Here is a 17,463-nt window from a genome sequence, read left to right on the forward strand (position 1 = left end):
TGGTCGTCATATCATTATTATTATTACTTAATAAGGGGACAACAAACATTTGGTATGAAAAAGAAGGGGAGGTAGATATTACAATGGACGTATGCAGTCATGATATGAATTAAAAAAAGGCAAAAGAAATAAAGAAGATGGGGGGAAAGAGGGTTTAAGAAATGGAGAACGACAGACCGCGGTGGTGAACGCCTCTAAACGGGGGGATACGAATATCGACAAGGAAAGGGATAGAGCGAGAAAAAGAAAAAAGGAAAAGGGGAAAAAAAAAAGGAAGAAGCTGCCCGCCATAGTGTACGCACAATTTACGATATGATACTGGCACGAACCCGGCCTGATACGTAGCAGAGCAAAAAGAAGACACCGAATACTTCCAACCATCCTAACGAGGTCGGAGATTCCTCGACTGGATTCAACAACATCAACATTCAGACCCAACCGGTTCCATCGAGCGATTTTCGCAAACAAAACCACACCGTCGAACCCCGTCCGTTTCGCATGTTTCTTGCTTTTACTCCTTCTTCTCGCCGTTCAGCTGGTGTTCCAGCTGTCTACTTTCTTTGTCAATGTTGACAAGGGTTTCGGCGGCTCTGGCCATCTGCACAAAGTTGATGATCTGCTTCCCGAAGCAGATAGGGAAAGTGACGTAAGCCATGCCTTTGATGAAGGGTAGGATGGCATCTCTGGCGGCGGACGGCGATGGGAAGGAAAGAAGGTACAGGGAAACGAAGTGGAGTTCGTTGGCCGCGCAAAATGTGAACAAGACGGTCTATTTTATCACATCGGTTAGGAGGTGTATATATCTACGAATGGGGTTTGGTTTCGGTGGTACCTTGTTGGTGTAGTAGAGGTTCAAGATCTTGCTCTGTTCCCTATCTACGCTCTTGTGGCTGCCAGCTCCCTTCTCCATCATCGCGTACATGTGCATGTAATGGCTAGCAAGATCCAGGGATAGCAAGAACTGGAAGAGGATCTTGAGACCTGGGCGTTCGGGGTAGGCGGCGCTCAAGAACATGAGCAGGCAGCTGGTTGTGCAACGATCGGTGACCATGTCGAGGACGGCACCGAACTTTGTCGATTGGGAGAATTTGCGAGCAGCATATCCGTCGAGAGCATCCAAGATGCAAGAAACTCCGTATAGGATGGTACATGTCAACGGGTGGATGGGCATGTAGACCAGGGAGATGGAAGCGAGGACGATACGGGCATAGCCTGTAACCAAAAAGACACGATTAGCGACCCGGACGGGTCCGACATCAGAGGATGTATGTACAACGTACCGATGAGATTGGGAACGAAGAGATAGACGTTATTCGTTCGCAGCCATCGTGGCAGGGGGTTCGGCCGTGGATGTGACGTCGTGGAGGAACCGTTGGCGACGACCTTTTGAGATGCCATCGTGAACGTGGTTTTCGACGGATACTGAACACTAAGGACTTGAGTAGGTAAGGGGGGATGGAAGTCGCAGGGAAGTTGTTCAGGAGGGGCCGTTGGAATGCGATCGATACGGGTGTACGTATTCGCGCTGTTTTTTTTATAATCGGGGGGGATTCAAGAGATCCTGGGAGTTTTGCAGGTGTGCTCGGGAACAGCCGGATGCGAGGGAAGCTGACAGGAAGGGTGGTTTCTGATGCTGTAGAGAGCCGGTAGGTAAGTGTACGTGTACGTTGTTAGCTGCAGCTGGTTATCTGCCGGTGGATGGGGTTGATGAGGAGGAGGTGTGTCGTGTGGGAAGGGAAGAATGGAACGGAATGGTGATGGAGAGAAAGTCGACAATTGAACGTGCCACAACCACCCGTTCGTCCAACTTTTATTATCAGATGCAAAGCACAGCACTTGATTTGATTGGGAGTGCTCGAATGTACGATTAATATATCTAACGAGTCGGAAAGGGGATGATGCTAGTCGCCAAGTAGCTAACTCTACTTGGTGTAAAATGTATGGCCACGGGCTGGTGCGAGATAAAGGGCGCAGTAAGCAGCCTGCGTGGAAATGATGGCGGTGGCTCTCGTCTCGGAAGCAGAGGCCTCCGTGCTGTTGCTGTGCTGACTTTCACTTGCCGGCCACGGGCCTCAGATCTGTCCGATCCTGGGTAATCAGTACAGGGGGGGTGTATCCCAGGGGACAAGGCCAACGCGGGGCTCCCCGGACAACATCAATTTTGCGACACCCAGAACGATTCATTGTTCTGAACTCCAAGATCCCCCACTGCAGAGTACCACTCTAATCCACAGATATCAATTGAAAGAAACACAACATCGATACCTGGTATTTACCCAGTTCGTGTTTACTCTTCTTCATCGTGCGACGGGGTTGTTAACTGTTAGCTCCTACGCAGGCTTGTTGATAACAGCTGGTTCGTACATGGTGGGGGGGTTTTGGCTCTTTGATTCGATTCAACTCCAACCTCTGCGACTCAATTCATCACAATTACCACCACCGCTCGTCCTTCTACCCGCACACCACTGACCGACTGCCGCCATGCCGTCCTCCCATCATGCCTTGGGCCTGACGGTCATCATCCTCTGCGGCGAGGGCTCTGACCTCAAACCGATCTCCAGCTCCATCAAGCTTCCCAAGGCGCTGTTACCCATCGCCAACAAACCCATGATCCAATACCCTCTCGAATGGGCCCTCGATGCCGGATTGGACAGTACTTGCCCCTGCCGATTTTAAAACCTTCACCTTGGCGGTTAGCAGCTAACTAAACTTTCATAGCGATTGTTATCGTCTGCCTGTCCGGCCAGGAGCCAGCGATCCGTACCGCTGTAAATGAAACCTATGCTACCCGAGAACCTCACCCATCCGCTGGGAAGAACCCCAAACCCCTCCGGAAACCAAAGATTGTCGGTGTCTCTTCGCCCGGCTCGAAAACCGGTACTGCCGATGTCCTACGTCACCCACAAGTTTACAACCACATCAAGAAGGACTTCATGGTCCTCTCTTGCGATTCCATCTGCGAAATACCCGCGACGACCATCATCAAAGAATGGATGCTCCTCCCGGAGACCGTCGGCGATAACAAGGGCGCTCTCGGAGTTTGGTATGAAGTTAAGAAGGAAAAGGGCGTTGGTATGACATCCCATTCGTAACATATGCATACGTAGGTATGTACGAGAGAATACCTGTTAATGTGTGATGACAGAAAGGGACACCATTATCACCGGACCGGTTCCACGTTACGATCTCGAATCCCACCTCAGAACAACAGAGGCTCGCACGGACTCAACCGCAGAACTGACATACCTCCTCCAGAATTTTGGCTCCCGAACCGATGACGGTAAGGGCGACATCGAGATACGAAGGTCCCTATTCAAACACCACCCCAAGGTCATGTACCACAGCCTCTACAGGGACGCCCACATCTACATTTTCCCAGCCTGGTCTCTCAAATTCATCCTCAACAACCCTCGCAACAAGCTCAAGAGCATCAAAGACGATGTTCTCGGTTGGTGGGCCAAAGCTGGCTGGCAGGGCTCCGGTTTGCAAGCCCACAACCTAGGAATACTTGGCATCCTTTCGAGGGACGATGGCAACGATGGCGGGAAATCCGATAGTCTTAGCGTGGCTAGCTATCACGACGACGAAGTCACGGAAGCCGATGTCGAGAAATTCCTAGGGTTGTCCTCAATGGGACAGTCCGGTCACTCCGCCGCACCGGGTACGGCTAATGGAAGAAAGGAAATCAACACCCGAGGGTGGTTCCCAACCAAGAACAAGATTCCTTCTCCGGTCGACAGCCCGATCAGCAACTCCAGCGAGGAGAAGGTGTTCAAGAAGATCAAGAAACCGGCCTATAACGGGCTATTCTGCCCCGGGATCGCTGTTTTCAAACCCAAAATGACAATCACCCCGCTCGCCACTACACCGCTTATCAGGCGGGTAGACACGTTACCTCTCTACCTGTCTACCTGTCTGGAGCTTGCTAGGAATCCCGCCTACAATACGAAACCCATTCATTCCAACGCAGTCATCGATAGCAAGGCCAATGTTTCTAACATTGATAGCATGGTCGGAGCCGGCACCAAGGTTGAAGAGAAGGTTCTGGTCAAGCGCTCCGTCATCGGAAAGGATGTCAGAATCGCTGCATCGGCGAAAATACAGGGCTGCGTTATCCTCGACGGAGCACAAATCGGAGCGAACTGTAAATTAGAAGGTTGCATCATCGGAAGACACGCCACAGTTGGAGATAATAGCTCCTTGACATCCTGTCAAGTAGCCGAGGATGTCTATCTTCGTAACGGAAGTACGTCCCCCCTTTCGTCATGATAACAAGGATCATTCGTTGCTCACTAATATTTCACTACAGCCGTCGAGAAGAATCAGTTGATTACTGAAAGTTCTCTACCAGAATCCGATGAAGAAGATGACGATGTCTTCGGTGGTGACAACGATGGTGCTGGAGATGGAGAGGACGAGTCCTCGGAAGAAGAAGATGACGACGACGACGACGAGGACAATGACGATGCCACAACGACACAATCGATTCCCACTACGACCAAATCGGTCCCTACTACGACCAAGGAGCATATTACCCCACTCTCTGCTGCTGCTGCTCCCAAACCTTTCGATGCCAATTATTCTGTTACGGAGAAATCCGAGCCCGAGAAAACTGCTGTTGAAATTCCAGAGACCAAGCACAGAGATATCGAGCCGGCAGAACCCGAGACCGGTGAAGAAGAGGGGGAGGGGGAGGGGGAGGGGGAGGGGGAAAGTGGGCCCGCAGTTCCCTTCTCCCAGCTAGAACTCCAAGGTGAGGAAGATGATGAGGACGAAGATGATTTCGAACCGGATAGCGACGATAGCAGCTTCTGCGCAGAGGAGTACGACTCCAACTTTGAATCAGACGGCATGGTATCTGGAGATGACACCGGCAATCTCAGCGGTCCTGAGGATGACGGTGGGCCTTTGAAGAGCCCGAAACGAATTTCCGGGAACGTTTCTCGAGACATGTCACAGAGCATGGCGCAGATGCGCTGCGATTGATGGAGCGGATGAAGCTGCAGCTGACGGGTCGAAGGAGGATGCTTTGCCACGGGTGACCGAAGTTAGCGATGTAACAGCCGCCGAGGAAGAATTTCAACTTCTACCGACTCGGGAAGATTAGGTGCTCTGGCAGCAACATCTGCTCCGCTTGCGGTGAACGCAACATCGATTGTGTTTACGAGCGTGAAGCTCGCCATGCTTAATCAGCTCGAGCTGAAGAGGACGTTGAGATTACACCTTCTAGCGATTAGTAGCAATACTCCCCATCCACTATCTTCTTTACTTGTATTCATTTTACATCCTTCTCAGAGAACTGTTGTATTATTTTATTACTTCTTCCTTATACCCCGTTTCATCGAACGTGCATTTTTCTTGCATGCCCTCATTGACGTCCTTCTGTTACCAAACAAGGACGTCTGCACAAAAGCCTTTGACTTGATTTAGAAGAACACGGTAGCGGTATCCGGATCAATGGATAATTTTATCATCGTCGTGAACATCCAATTGCCAAAAATTAAAAATAAAAAATTAATCTACATGTAACCGTAAATACGTACATTCTGCACATCTGTGGCTGGTGCCTAGCCTGTTCTATTGTGTTGTGGCTGAGCCCGGAATCCTGATTCGGCTGTTGGCCTGTGGCCCGTCAACCTCCTATCAACAACCTCCTCAACACCCACGCCTACACCTCCACCAGACGGCCGCTCGTCTTTGCTCCCGGCACTTCATCCATATCGCCAGAAATTTTATCGCCATCGCCGTCTCTACCGGCTGGCCTGTAACTGTCCCTCACTTTCGCCGTCTCTCTTGCCTCGGAATAGCGCCAATTTCCTGCGAAAAGGGAGTGCGCGTGTTTGCCATCAGACGCTACCAGGACCGATATATATCGCCGCTGGTCCATCGCGTTTGCACCGACCGAACCCCATCGCAACCCCCCCTGCTCCACCTTCAACCGTATCGCACCACTCCACCGTACCTGTCTGCTGCGAGCGGCGTAGCTTCGAGACTTTCCGTAGCGGTCATCGTACTGGCACGCCTCGTAATAATAACACACACCCAAATATAACACAGACTGGCCGATATATTCGCACGACGGATAGGCTTTCGGCAACTATAGGCGGTTCGTTCGCCTTCCTCACCGGTCGGCCATGGCCACGGCCATATATCCCAAGATCAAGCTGAACACCCCCAAGGCCCCACTAGGAGGTGTCGTTTCCACGGCTTCTGCCGTAAACCATGCGATCCCCCGCCCTTCGCCAACACCCTCGAAGACTCTCCCTTCTCCGACAATGCCATCCACCGCTATAACCATTTCGTCGTCCGTAAACGGGACCGGTTTGGCCTCTTCCGGTTCGAATAATGTTCGGACTAGCGAACGACGGCGGAACGCCCCTAATAAGTTTGGATCCGACCCAACCGCGCATGCAAGGATTAAGAAGGATCGAGGGGCAGACCTTGATGAAGATGGAGACTCTTTAGCACTAAATCAGCCTCCTAGGAAGGTATGTGGCCACCCCTTATATACTTTTCCGCCTATGCGACTGCTAACCTGAGACGTTGTCCTAGAAACTAAAAGCTATGCCTAGAGGTATCCCCACCGGTACACGTTGCAATCGCACCCAAGTATACGTACGAAGTTGATGCTCATGCGCTTTTGTTTTCCTTGTTCTAGTGATTACGACACAATACATACTCGATAAGTATAAGGATAAGCCGCCGTCGTTAACGCTACACATGCACCCGACCCATTTCCGTTTTGATCAACAAGACGGGACCTTTAATTACAACAGTGCTATGAGGGTGCGCAAGCAATGTGAAAGGCCGTGTGGGTTTTGGTAAGCTTGCTGACTTGGATACTAGAGCATATTGGAGTATATCGCACAAGAGACCATACCGGCCGACGCTGTCGAGGTGTTTCGGGATGCTAGGCTTCCTTTTTATGAAGGTATTTTCTAAAATCCGAGTTTCCACCCGAGTTAAACCTAACATGATGCGATGCTCAAGGACGTCTCATCGTACACATACATGACCACCGAACGACCGCTAAAGATGCAGATGGTGTACCCGCTAAACCGAAAAACGACATGTTATTCTCCCTAAACCGATGGAACGAACATCTAACACCTTCACCCTTTGTGCCCTACCCCGCCCAAAAATCCGGGGATGCCAAAGAAGAACCTGTAGTAAATGGCGACACAAAACCGATGGATATCGACCCCTCATCAAAACTAGAAGAAAATAAGAGGGTTTTCAAAACAGTCTTACACCCGACACCAGCATCCCTACATGCCGAAATATGCCTGTTAGCGTTAACGCCATTACCACCTAGCGCACGGGGACGCAATGCCTCCGTTGTACAAACCTCCGCCACACCAGCCTCGGCTCACCCCTTGACAGTTTCCACGGCACCCAACACCAAACTTCCGACGATATTGAACGATAAGACTTCATTAACGTTTGAGGCAGACTACTTATTATCGACGGGCCCGTCGCTAGTATTAACACCTGCAGAGTCGCCTGAACATGCAGCAGCGATAATAGAAGCCCTGAAACATCCGTTGCATTCACGACCAGTTCCGCCGAAGAAGACAAGGAAGAGGACTGTTAAAGAAATGGCAGTAGACGAGGCGAAGGCAGCGGAGGAGGAAAGGCTGATGTTGATTATGGACGAACGACATCAACCGTCGGCAATTGGTGCAGCGGACGACGGACCGGTTGGCACCGGTGGCTTCGAGCCCTCATTCAAGAGATGGAAGGCTCTCGAGTCCATCAAGCAGAAGCACGAGGAAGACAGGATCAAGAAGGAGCAAGAGAAGAGGCAGCAACAAGAGGAAGAGCGCCGGAAGGCTGCCAAGGAACCAAGGCCGGAGGCTCCGATAAGAACACCGGTCTCCGCCACGCCGGTCGAACAATCGCCGCTCGACAGCAAGGGGTCGTTGAGGGATATGATTGCTAGGAACGGTGCAATGCAACAAGCCCAACAGCAGCAAAGGGAACACCTCGCACAACAGGCCGCAGCCGCACAGGCGCAAGCACAGGCACAGGCACAGGCACAGGCACAGGCACAAGCACAAGCACAGGCACAAGCACAGGCACAGGCACAGGCACAGGCCGCAGCTGCAGCACAAGCTCAACGTCAGCAACATGAAGCTGCTGCTGCTACTGCTGCCCAAGCGGCTCAGGCGCAACGAGAGGCACAGGCACAGGCACAGGCACAGGCGAGGGAGCAGCAGCATGCTGCACAAGTTGCAGCTCAGGCTCAAGCACATGCAGCTGTAGCGCACACACCCACAAGTGCTCCCCAACAGACTTCAACCACGCAAGGCAGCCCGATAGCGGCTGCTTCGTCCCCTTTCGCCCATCAAGGCTCGCCTCCCATGCCAACTCGAACGTCTACACACTCTTCGCAACCAGGATCTCGCCAACAATCGCCGCACATGTCCACCGTCCAGTCCATCCAACACCAGCATAACCAACCAATGCCAGGTTCTCCGGCAATGCATGCATCGCCAATGATGCGTGTGACAACGTCGCAAGGAATGCACGGTTCACCGGCCATGACTCAAGGAAGCCCACTCGCTCGAAACGTTGGTATGATGCAAGGAGGGCACGCTATGAACCAGGCCCAGGCCATGGCCCATCAAATGATGATGGCCGGCGCTCGAAACCCTATGGTCATGAACAAAGCGGCACATCAGATGGCACTTGGGCAGAACCCCGAACAACAGAAGATAATGATGCAGCGCGCCTTTTTAATGAGGCACGCGCAGCAGCAGCAGCAGCAGCAGCAACAACAACAACAACAAGCACATCAACAACAACTTCTTGCGGCCCAGCATGCCGCTGCCCAGCAACATCAGCAGCCACAAATGATGGACGGTATGGGCGGTGTTGCAGGTATGCACCCTGGCATGGCTGGGAGAGGATTTATGGGTGGTATGCCCGGTGGTGGCGCGATGCATATGAACGGCATGATGGGCGGTATGCAGATGGGCATGAACGGGTACCCACAAATGATGGTAGCCAACGGGATGGCCGGTGGTGGCGGGATGCCCATGGGTATGATGAATGGGGCCGCGCTGCAAGGGTACAGCCCTGCGCAGATTAATATGCTTATGGCAGCTAGAGGGAGAGGCCAGCCACCTCAGGGTCAGTGAAGAGCTTGGCCCTAGCCGGTGGGTACGCCGGCACCTACACTCCCTTTACCCTGGGATCTTCAACGCTTTATGATTTTACAACTGAGTCCTTTATTTAATTTTTGCCTATCGTTATGAAGGGGTGCGGAATTCCGGGAGTTCAAAGTCTTTCCTTTGCTTGCTTTTGTCATTTTATCTATCCCGCTGGTTTCAAAGGTTTCGGGGTTTTTTTTTTTTTTTTTTTTTTTTTGGGAGGGCAAATGAAACTGGAAAATTGATATCTACATGGATTTTGTTTTATATCCTCGCCTTTTTGGGCTTTTAGGACCGCGGTCCAGCCCCGCTCGCCTCTCTATATTTCCTCTAACTCCTACAGACTTCTTTTTCTTCTCACCTCACCCTTGTCTTTAGCTATCCGGCCGTTCTATGTGGTCCTGTATATACTGCGGAGGATCTCAAAGTTGGTAGCGAATCGGACTTTTTATAGGAATCTGCTGGCTTCTTTCACGTCCCCTGCTTTTCTTTGTTTCGTTTCGTTGGGCTGGGGGCCGATATCAATTATGCTTGCTTCTTTCCTTTGCTGACATGCGAAACTATCAACTTTTGCCTTTATTTTTCTATTTTTTTTGTTTCCACACCATCGTCGCGGCGTTAAGATTCTTTATTACTTTTGATTTCCGACCAATTCTTTATCTTGTGCACTACAAATACCACCCCTCGCCTTTCTGTTCAGGATCTTTTTGCCTTATATTTCGAATAGTACCCTCCATTATCTTATATTCCAACTTTTCTGCTACTCGTCTTGTTCTAGCTTTTGCACATATACTACTTGCTACCTTTTTTTTCGACCGTTTTATGGGCCTGGATGATGCAAAGATGGTAACCTTTTTTTCCTCTCTATCATCCTTCGATCGTGTTAACTTTACTTTCTTATATAAGATTTCTTCACCTATTGACCTCTTTTTTTCATTTCTTCTTTCTTATCAATCTGTCCCTAGGCATTTTTTGTGAGCCGTTCTTTTCTTTTCGTACGAATTTCCTTTTTTTATTTTTATTTTTTATTTTTACCTCGTATGTTCATATTTGAATTCTTCACCACTTTTATTTTATTTTCTTTATCCATGGAAACTAAGGATTTTTGATGATTTATACAAAATCTTATTTATGTTTTCTATATTATTACTCGTGAGATACATTAAACGGTTGAGGCTTTATAAGATCGATGCCGTAGGAAGAAGGCCGGGTGGTCATAAAGGTTATGATCGCTAGTAAGTGTAATGAACGATCGTATAAAAGTTCAAAAGGTTTCAAAAAATAAAGACAGCTGGCTAGGTGATCTTGTCTTCTCATAGAAATTGATTTACTGGCGTGGGATGGGACGGGGGTTTTGTTTATAACATTCGGGTTATGATGTGGGAATATCTGTGGCAGACATCTATATACATATCTAGGTATACGTGAAAGAAGACCTTCCAGCCGCGGGAGGAACGGATTGGGCAAATGGATATTGGATGATTTTCAATCTGTATAAGTACTCTCTGCCTAGGTGGTTAGTACGATTCTCAATTGCTCAGGCTGGGCCTGTTGAGAATCGGACCACCCGTGTTGGTGCCTGGACCGTGCTCCCACACGGCTATCTGGAATTTTCGTATTTCGATCTCTTACCTATATATAATCCAAACCGGTTAGCTACTTAACCAGCTAGGACAATTGCTTCTTCCTCCCATGCGAGTAATAATTGCATATACAAAAAACAAGTTACGCAATAATCTGCAAGCTGTTATCATAGCCTGTCCTGGTGGGTATACCACATCCCGGACCGTACTTCTTTTTTTTTTCTTTTACTCATGCGGTGTGATAAGGCTTCAGGGATTCGGTTTTCGAATACAACTTCCTTACCTAGAATTATGGGGCTCTGCAGTGAAATGTGATTGTAACACCCTGTAGTGCATATGGGTGACAAGACATACATCATGAAAGCCCATGTGCCAATTGTGCAGGGCTACGATGGACTTCATAGCAACACATTTTTGTACAAAAAATGACACGTTAAGAGGGTTGGAGGCTCTGTTTTAAGGGCGAAAAATCAATGGTACTTCGAGTTTATATCTCGGCGAATAGTAATTGGTTGTACTGGTTTCCTCTTTCTCCTTCTTTCTTTTTTTACTTTTTTTTTTTTACTTTTTTTTTTTTTAATTTTTGAGAGAAGAGACGTTCGTGTTCTGACAAGAAACTGGTTTTTGTGAAAATACAACAAGGCCGACTGTTTTCCTCTTCTTTTAACGAATGACCATATCGAATCGGGGTTGTATGTATCTTGAATTGTGACTTCTATGGGTACATGGCATATACCAGAATGACTTGACAGGAAGATATGCACGTTAAGGAAAACAACTTTGACAGAAGTAGAAAAGACAATTGACATTCAAGATATCCATTATTAACGACTCCACCCATTATATCCTCCTCTTCCTCTTACGTATTTCTCTTAACCTCCACCTTATGACTCTTTCGAATCTGTATCGAAGAATGCGGAACCGAATAGATTACTCTACCGTTGGGTTTTGGCTTTTCAAGTAGAGATTTAACCGCAGGGCTCGTTTGTATGAACTTAAGAAGTACGTTGCAGGTGCACTTGTGCACCCTGTGCAAGATGTGCAAGCGGCGCGCTGCCCACAGGATTATCGTCCGGGCCCTTGGAACCACGGCCATGGCGGAAACTCTGAGGGCTGCTAGACTCCGGCTTCCCCTCGTCGGTGTCCATGCAGCAACGGTTACGACGGGTACCCTTTGAACTAGGAGGAGTAGGAGGTGGTGGGGATGGTGGAGTTGATGGCCCGGATGGGCCAGCGCCCACGTATTGGATAATTAGTTCGCCGATGCTATGTTACAATGTTTATACGATGTCAGTTGCCGTGGGATTTCTTTGTTTCTTTTGTAGACGAATTATTTTCTAGCAAACGTGAAAAGAGAAGAAGCACTTACGCATCATGGTTCATCCTCGCCGCAGCCCGGTTAGCGAAATCTTCACCAAACCGCTCTTTAGCATTCTTGTAGTTTGCATTTTGCGCCAAAGATTTCGATTGGCAACGGGGGCCAGAGCAAAAGCAACCGGCGGCCGTGCAGATGCACGGAAAGCCATCGATGCCACACTTACAAATCACTGGCTGTGGAACTGAGATGGTAGACATGATTGTTGTTCGGAGAGTTTTTTATTCTGATAATCTATGATTGAGCAGCGGGCTCTTTAGTAAATATGAAAAAGGGATTGGATGGAAAGGATGGTCTCTTGGTAAGGAATACCTGTTAAGATATCGGGGTTTTTGGAGTTTAAAGTTGCGAATTGGAAATGTTCAATAGAGAAGATTGTTTGTGGAAGCTGATTGATGATTGTGATCGAATGACCTGGTGATTCCAAACTTCAACCAGGAGATATCGCCGCCTTTTATAGACGGACTCTGGTTCATTCTCTATAATGATCAGAGGACTTAATCGCAGTCCTTTGCAATGGATTGACTTTGGTTCCTGTGATGACATTGCTATCTCGAAGCTTGCAGAGACAATTGCCAAATCATTTCTCTACGCCGGAGATCCCAATCCGTCCATTTCGCGTTTTATTTTATTTTTTTCCAAATTCAAATTCGGAAGTTCGATCCACCGGTTTAGTCAGTAGCGAGGCAATTATAGCTATCCAACTATCTTAAAAAATCTATCTTTGTCGTCGTCCGGTACATCGAGGGCTCATCTGTTGACCTTCAAAAAAATACAACGCATTTGTACGACCGATATGCAACAAGGCCCAAAGTTATCACCAGAAAACCCCGGGGGCTACATGAAACTGATTGGACGGGCCTTATGCGGTTTCTTTTAAAGAAGGGGGTGTGGCCCACGTGGTGTACACTTCCATTGTTAGCAATTCTCTCAGCTGGATGTATGGCTACGTATAGATACATTGCATCTGCGCAGCGGTGCTGGTCGTCATATATGTTTTTCCCAGTACTGTACGCCAGGCGACAAATTAGAAACTGTTTGCGAAAGTACAGAAGTGGCGACGGTGTTACGCATTTGTTGCATTAATTCAAGATGTGCTTTTTCTTTACGGAGGTAGCTGTACACCATTAGTTCCCGTAACCTTCATGCGGGGCTAATCTATTGTGGAGAGAATATTTGGACGAAATTTCGCCGTTTATTTCGTGTGTCGTTTTCTGCTCCCTTTTTATTCTTTATTAGAAGTATTCATCTGATAGGTGGACTCGACAAACGGCTGACGCCGATACATGTATTTCGAAGGTTCCGACCAGCGCCTCTTTGTCACATGTGCACATGATTCTGAGTTACAGGGCTCGAGGAAAAAAACATCGTTTAGAGAATCAAAACTAAAGAAAATTTTGCGCCCATCAACTTTGCATAGTTTTCACATGCTGGCGCTGCTGCAAGGAGTAGAAGAGGGTGTGGAGATGAGATCGGAGCTGTCAAGCAGCTGCACCTAAGCTTCGTTTCGGTCTGAAATTTTAAAAAAATGAAATTACCCTTTCCTTTTTCTCGTTTTCTTTAATCGCTTAAGCGTCCAGGCCAGCCCTTTTCTCAGGAGCTTTTAGCCTACGTCTTTACTCTAGAGATAGGGGGGAGTATGTTTGAATCCCAGTGTGAAAGGGTGTTTGCTCTCCATAGCTGTATGTCGTCGGTTTGTCTGAATTCGATACGTTCACTGTATTCTGCCCCGCTTGAAAATAGTCACCGTTAACATATACATGTAAGCCATCGTTCAGTTCATCTATATCGCATCTATAACCTCGGTTCTGGCGAGGCTTGCTGCCTACAGAACGATACAGATCCTACCGCACATTTGCAGCTCGAAGCTGCATGCATTCGATCTAACGAGTTTGATAGCTCATGATCATCCGGCTGGCTCCCCACCGGTAGCTCCCCACCAGCTCCAATCAATTCAACGGAAGCTATCGAAACTGCCAGCAGTTTTGGAATTTCCATCACTTCAGCTACTAAACGGTGAACCCGATCTGCCAGCGCGACGGTTTGCGCCGGTCCGTGCTGCAAGTCTATAGCTTTCAGCGTTCTTTTTTTTTTTTTTTTTTTTTTTTTCGATGGCATCATGAGTATATGAGCTATATACTCGCAGCTAGCTGGTTGCATTTTTTTCCTTGGGTGTGAATCTAATGCGCATATGCAGATTCCCAAGTTCTTTGTTGTGACTGTATATGATGGATGTGCATCCTCTTTCAAATAGCTTCTCTGGGGTAGATCTGAATTGAAAGTGGCCTTGATATTTGTATCTCTACTTCTTTTGTGTACTTTTGTGCGGTCACAATATTGCAAGATTATAATCCCGATAAATTTCGCAACCTGCGAGTATCAGGTGTTTATTGTTGAAGGTATTTGTAAAACAGTAATTTACGGTACGTAGACGGTTCCGTAGACGCTGTTGTCTAACGTTTCTCTAAGCGCTTCTTGGGGCTTTATGATATGTAAGGGTGTTCGGCTCTATGCATTCATGTTTGCTCCTTAACTTGGTAGACGAGATTAAGATAGTATCACACCGAATAAAATCCATAGATAGACAGTCGTCTACAGGATTGTCAGAGATAAGTCGATCTTATGTTTCCAACTGTCAATTTTTCCAGCCGTCTTTTCTTTATCTTTCTATTTGGAGCATTTTCCAGATTTAGAAATTATTTTATTGGTTGGGAGATCTCGAGCTCGAAGGTTTTGAGAGGTGTGTTTGGAGAGCTCGATCTGCACAGTACGTCTGACCTATCCCCAGATTCTCGGGTACCGACGTCTACATACTATTGACCAACACAGACAGAGAGCTCACGTTATAGAGCCATGTGATTCCGCACTCTCGACCCGCAGGTTTTGATTGGACTCGCGCGCGTAGTTATTTATGCATTCCCCTTTAGAATAGTCAATGGAGTCGACCGTGTCCTTTTTCTTTATGAAATCGTATAGCCTTCAGGAAAACCGATACCTGATTTTCGTGTGGTAGTAGAATCCGTGGTTTGATAGTCATTAATTGAACATTTTGATTGTCCTTTCTTGACAGCTTGCATTCCGTCTTTTAATTTTATTACATTATGATAGAATCGAAGGCTGTACTGTTATAAAATGCAGCATGTGTGTTCTTTTAAAGTTTCCATGGTTTTGTCAGATCATTCTATTGTACTGTACGTCAAATGTACATATCTATATGCAAATGTACTGTACTGTGCCCCTATCCGACGTCAAAACGACAATGCAAAAAGCCGGTGAGTGCCTTTCAAGACGATATTGTTGGGAGACAGCTAGCTAGTCTAGCTAGTTTTGGTAACCATTGTTTGATATACGACGGGCATGTATATTATGATACGTATCGGCGCGAAAGGAAATCCACCTTTCCTTTTTTTTCCCTCCTGTGCAAGCGCACGTTGGTATATAAGATGGAAGTTAATATAATGACTGTAGATGCATAAACGCGACATAATTGATGACTTGTCGATATGTGTGCGAATGGAGTGCATATGCGCATGAGAGTGGATACCCAGACTCTCACGGTATTGCGTACATCAGGGGGGTAGGGGAGGGCGCGGTCAATATCCCTCTGTGTATAGATGAGATGCTGCCTGTGTCAGCTGGTCGCAACGTTGAAGCATCCTTGATCATAACTTACTACCTTTGAGAGAAATGGGGCTGAAAGAAAGCGGCGGAGATGTGGGTAAGTTGAAGAATTTGATGAAGTGTTCTTGAAAATTTTTCTTCTCCCTTGTCCGGATGGCCAGCAGGAGCCTTGCGGTGGACCATGGCTTGTAAGTGCCAAATTGGTCTTCTCTTTCGGTCAGCTGTCATCCTTAGAGGTTTTTTTTCATTTCTTTTTTTTTTCAATTTGCTCTTGCAGAGTAATTGAACAATACATACGAATATCTTGTCTTCTAGTAGAAAAGGGGTGATCAATTTACTATGTGGCAGTTAGTCCGTGTGACGGAATCCCCTTCGTTGTTAGGGAATCTTTGCGGCTAACTGGCAAATCCATAGATCAAGCCCAATTTACAGTATCCTTTAGTTTTGTTAGAGTTTAGAATGTCACAGAGATATTCCTTCTACTCAGAATCAATGCAGCTTCGCATAACCGGAGACTATTACGATCTTAATGTTATGATATCAGCCTCCAAGTTTTATGCCAGATTCCTCGCTCGGTCTGTATTACGATTCTATTCCATTCAAATGTTAAAGACTTTGAGGGATTACTTTGCTAACAGGGATTTTAAACCTCGAGTAGTAATAGCCATGAGATGTACAGTGGATTCCTAAAGTCTACTACGTATCTATTCCCTTTCGGCATCAAGAACCCATACGAATACGTTACGAGTGTTTTACATCTCCCAATTTTCTGAACGTTCGAAACCTCATACCATAGTACTCCTTCGATACATCAATATTGTGTTGTCGCAACAATATACAACAGTATTAATTCGCTGGCACTCTAGTCCACCAACTGAGATCCCGAACGTCTCTAAATTCATCTTGATGTCAAATACCTCCCTCCAGCTCTTCTAGAAACCAAAGCCCGAACAACCCTTTCAACAAAAGCCTACATTGCCGTTTTCTACAATCTTAAGAGTCCGGATGGTCATCCGGGTATGAACCTGCATATATGCCAAACATCATGAGGCTTAACTGCATCATAACGCCACACCAAACAATTTTCCGAACTGCTGGCCGCCACAATCTAGAAATCGTGGCATCAAGGGAAGAAAAGCAAGCTTTTTTTCAGGCCACTTTGTACTCCCGAGATCGTTCCGGAAGCTTCAGCCGAAGAAGAAAACAAAAAGTCTAGACCTGAATCAAATCTCCGAGATTTCCGATATCGATAACGGTGTTTCTTGCGTTTTTTTTGTTTCCCTGTGCTGCGCCTTGCCTTGCGGTCAACCTTAAAAGAACGCATGAAATCCTACAACGTGAAGGATACCGTGTATTGCGTATTCTTCAAAAATGAGGGGTGAAAGAAGAACAATATCACCTCTCTGAACTCTTTTGAAATTTGGTTTTCAAAGTCAAGAGAGAATAAAACACTTGTTCAACAGAAAAAAAAGCCTGACTGTTTTAGAATTCCAAAATGGCAGGCTTGGAGATGTATTGTTGAGGGACAACTAACTAGTGGTCTACGAGGTAGGTCCTTCTAGGAAGGATAAACGTTTTTTATATTTTTATTTCGTATTCTGAAGCAAGAAGGTGGCTAAGCTAACAGGAATGATAGGTAGTTTAAACGAAAATGGGCACAAGATTTTACATAGAATCCGCCACGCTCAAAACTGAAGAAACGAAGATCAAAAGAAAGAAACAAAAGACC

General features: G+C 47.2%; 4 protein-coding genes across 4 annotated transcripts; 2 read left to right on the top strand and 2 right to left on the bottom strand.

Annotated features, from left to right (window-relative positions):
- Positions 1-511: 511 nt before the first annotated feature.
- Positions 512-1,398, bottom strand: DFL_001695 (uncharacterized protein; the record flags this gene model as incomplete). Its single annotated transcript, XM_067630352.1, has 3 exons — positions 512-769; positions 833-1,212; positions 1,281-1,398. 3 exons carry the CDS (start codon positions 1,396-1,398, stop codon positions 512-514), a joined length of 756 nt encoding a protein of 251 aa, XP_067493004.1.
- A 1,083-nt stretch (positions 1,399-2,481) lies between these two features.
- On the top strand, positions 2,482-4,986 carry DFL_001696 (uncharacterized protein; the record flags this gene model as incomplete). The annotated part of the gene is made up of 4 exons (XM_067630353.1): positions 2,482-2,653; positions 2,719-3,072; positions 3,146-4,246; positions 4,310-4,986. 4 exons carry the CDS (start codon positions 2,482-2,484, stop codon positions 4,984-4,986), a joined length of 2,304 nt encoding a protein of 767 aa, XP_067493005.1.
- A 1,148-nt stretch (positions 4,987-6,134) lies between these two features.
- Positions 6,135-9,143, top strand: DFL_001697 (uncharacterized protein; the record flags this gene model as incomplete). The annotated part of the gene is made up of 5 exons (XM_067630354.1): positions 6,135-6,488; positions 6,553-6,574; positions 6,659-6,786; positions 6,847-6,931; positions 6,991-9,143. 5 exons carry the CDS (start codon positions 6,135-6,137, stop codon positions 9,141-9,143), a joined length of 2,742 nt encoding a protein of 913 aa, XP_067493006.1.
- A 2,590-nt stretch (positions 9,144-11,733) lies between these two features.
- Positions 11,734-12,313, bottom strand: DFL_001698 (uncharacterized protein; the record flags this gene model as incomplete). The annotated part of the gene is made up of 2 exons (XM_067630355.1): positions 11,734-12,004; positions 12,108-12,313. The coding sequence occupies 2 exons, from the start codon at positions 12,311-12,313 to the stop codon at positions 11,734-11,736; spliced, it is 477 nt and encodes a 158-aa protein (XP_067493007.1).
- Positions 12,314-17,463: the final 5,150 nt, after the last annotated feature.

Source organism: Arthrobotrys flagrans (assembly GCF_004000055.1).
Source record: "Arthrobotrys flagrans strain CBS H-5679 chromosome Unknown unitig_3, whole genome shotgun sequence".
Taxonomy (NCBI): Eukaryota; Fungi; Ascomycota; class Orbiliomycetes; order Orbiliales; family Orbiliaceae; genus Arthrobotrys; species Arthrobotrys flagrans.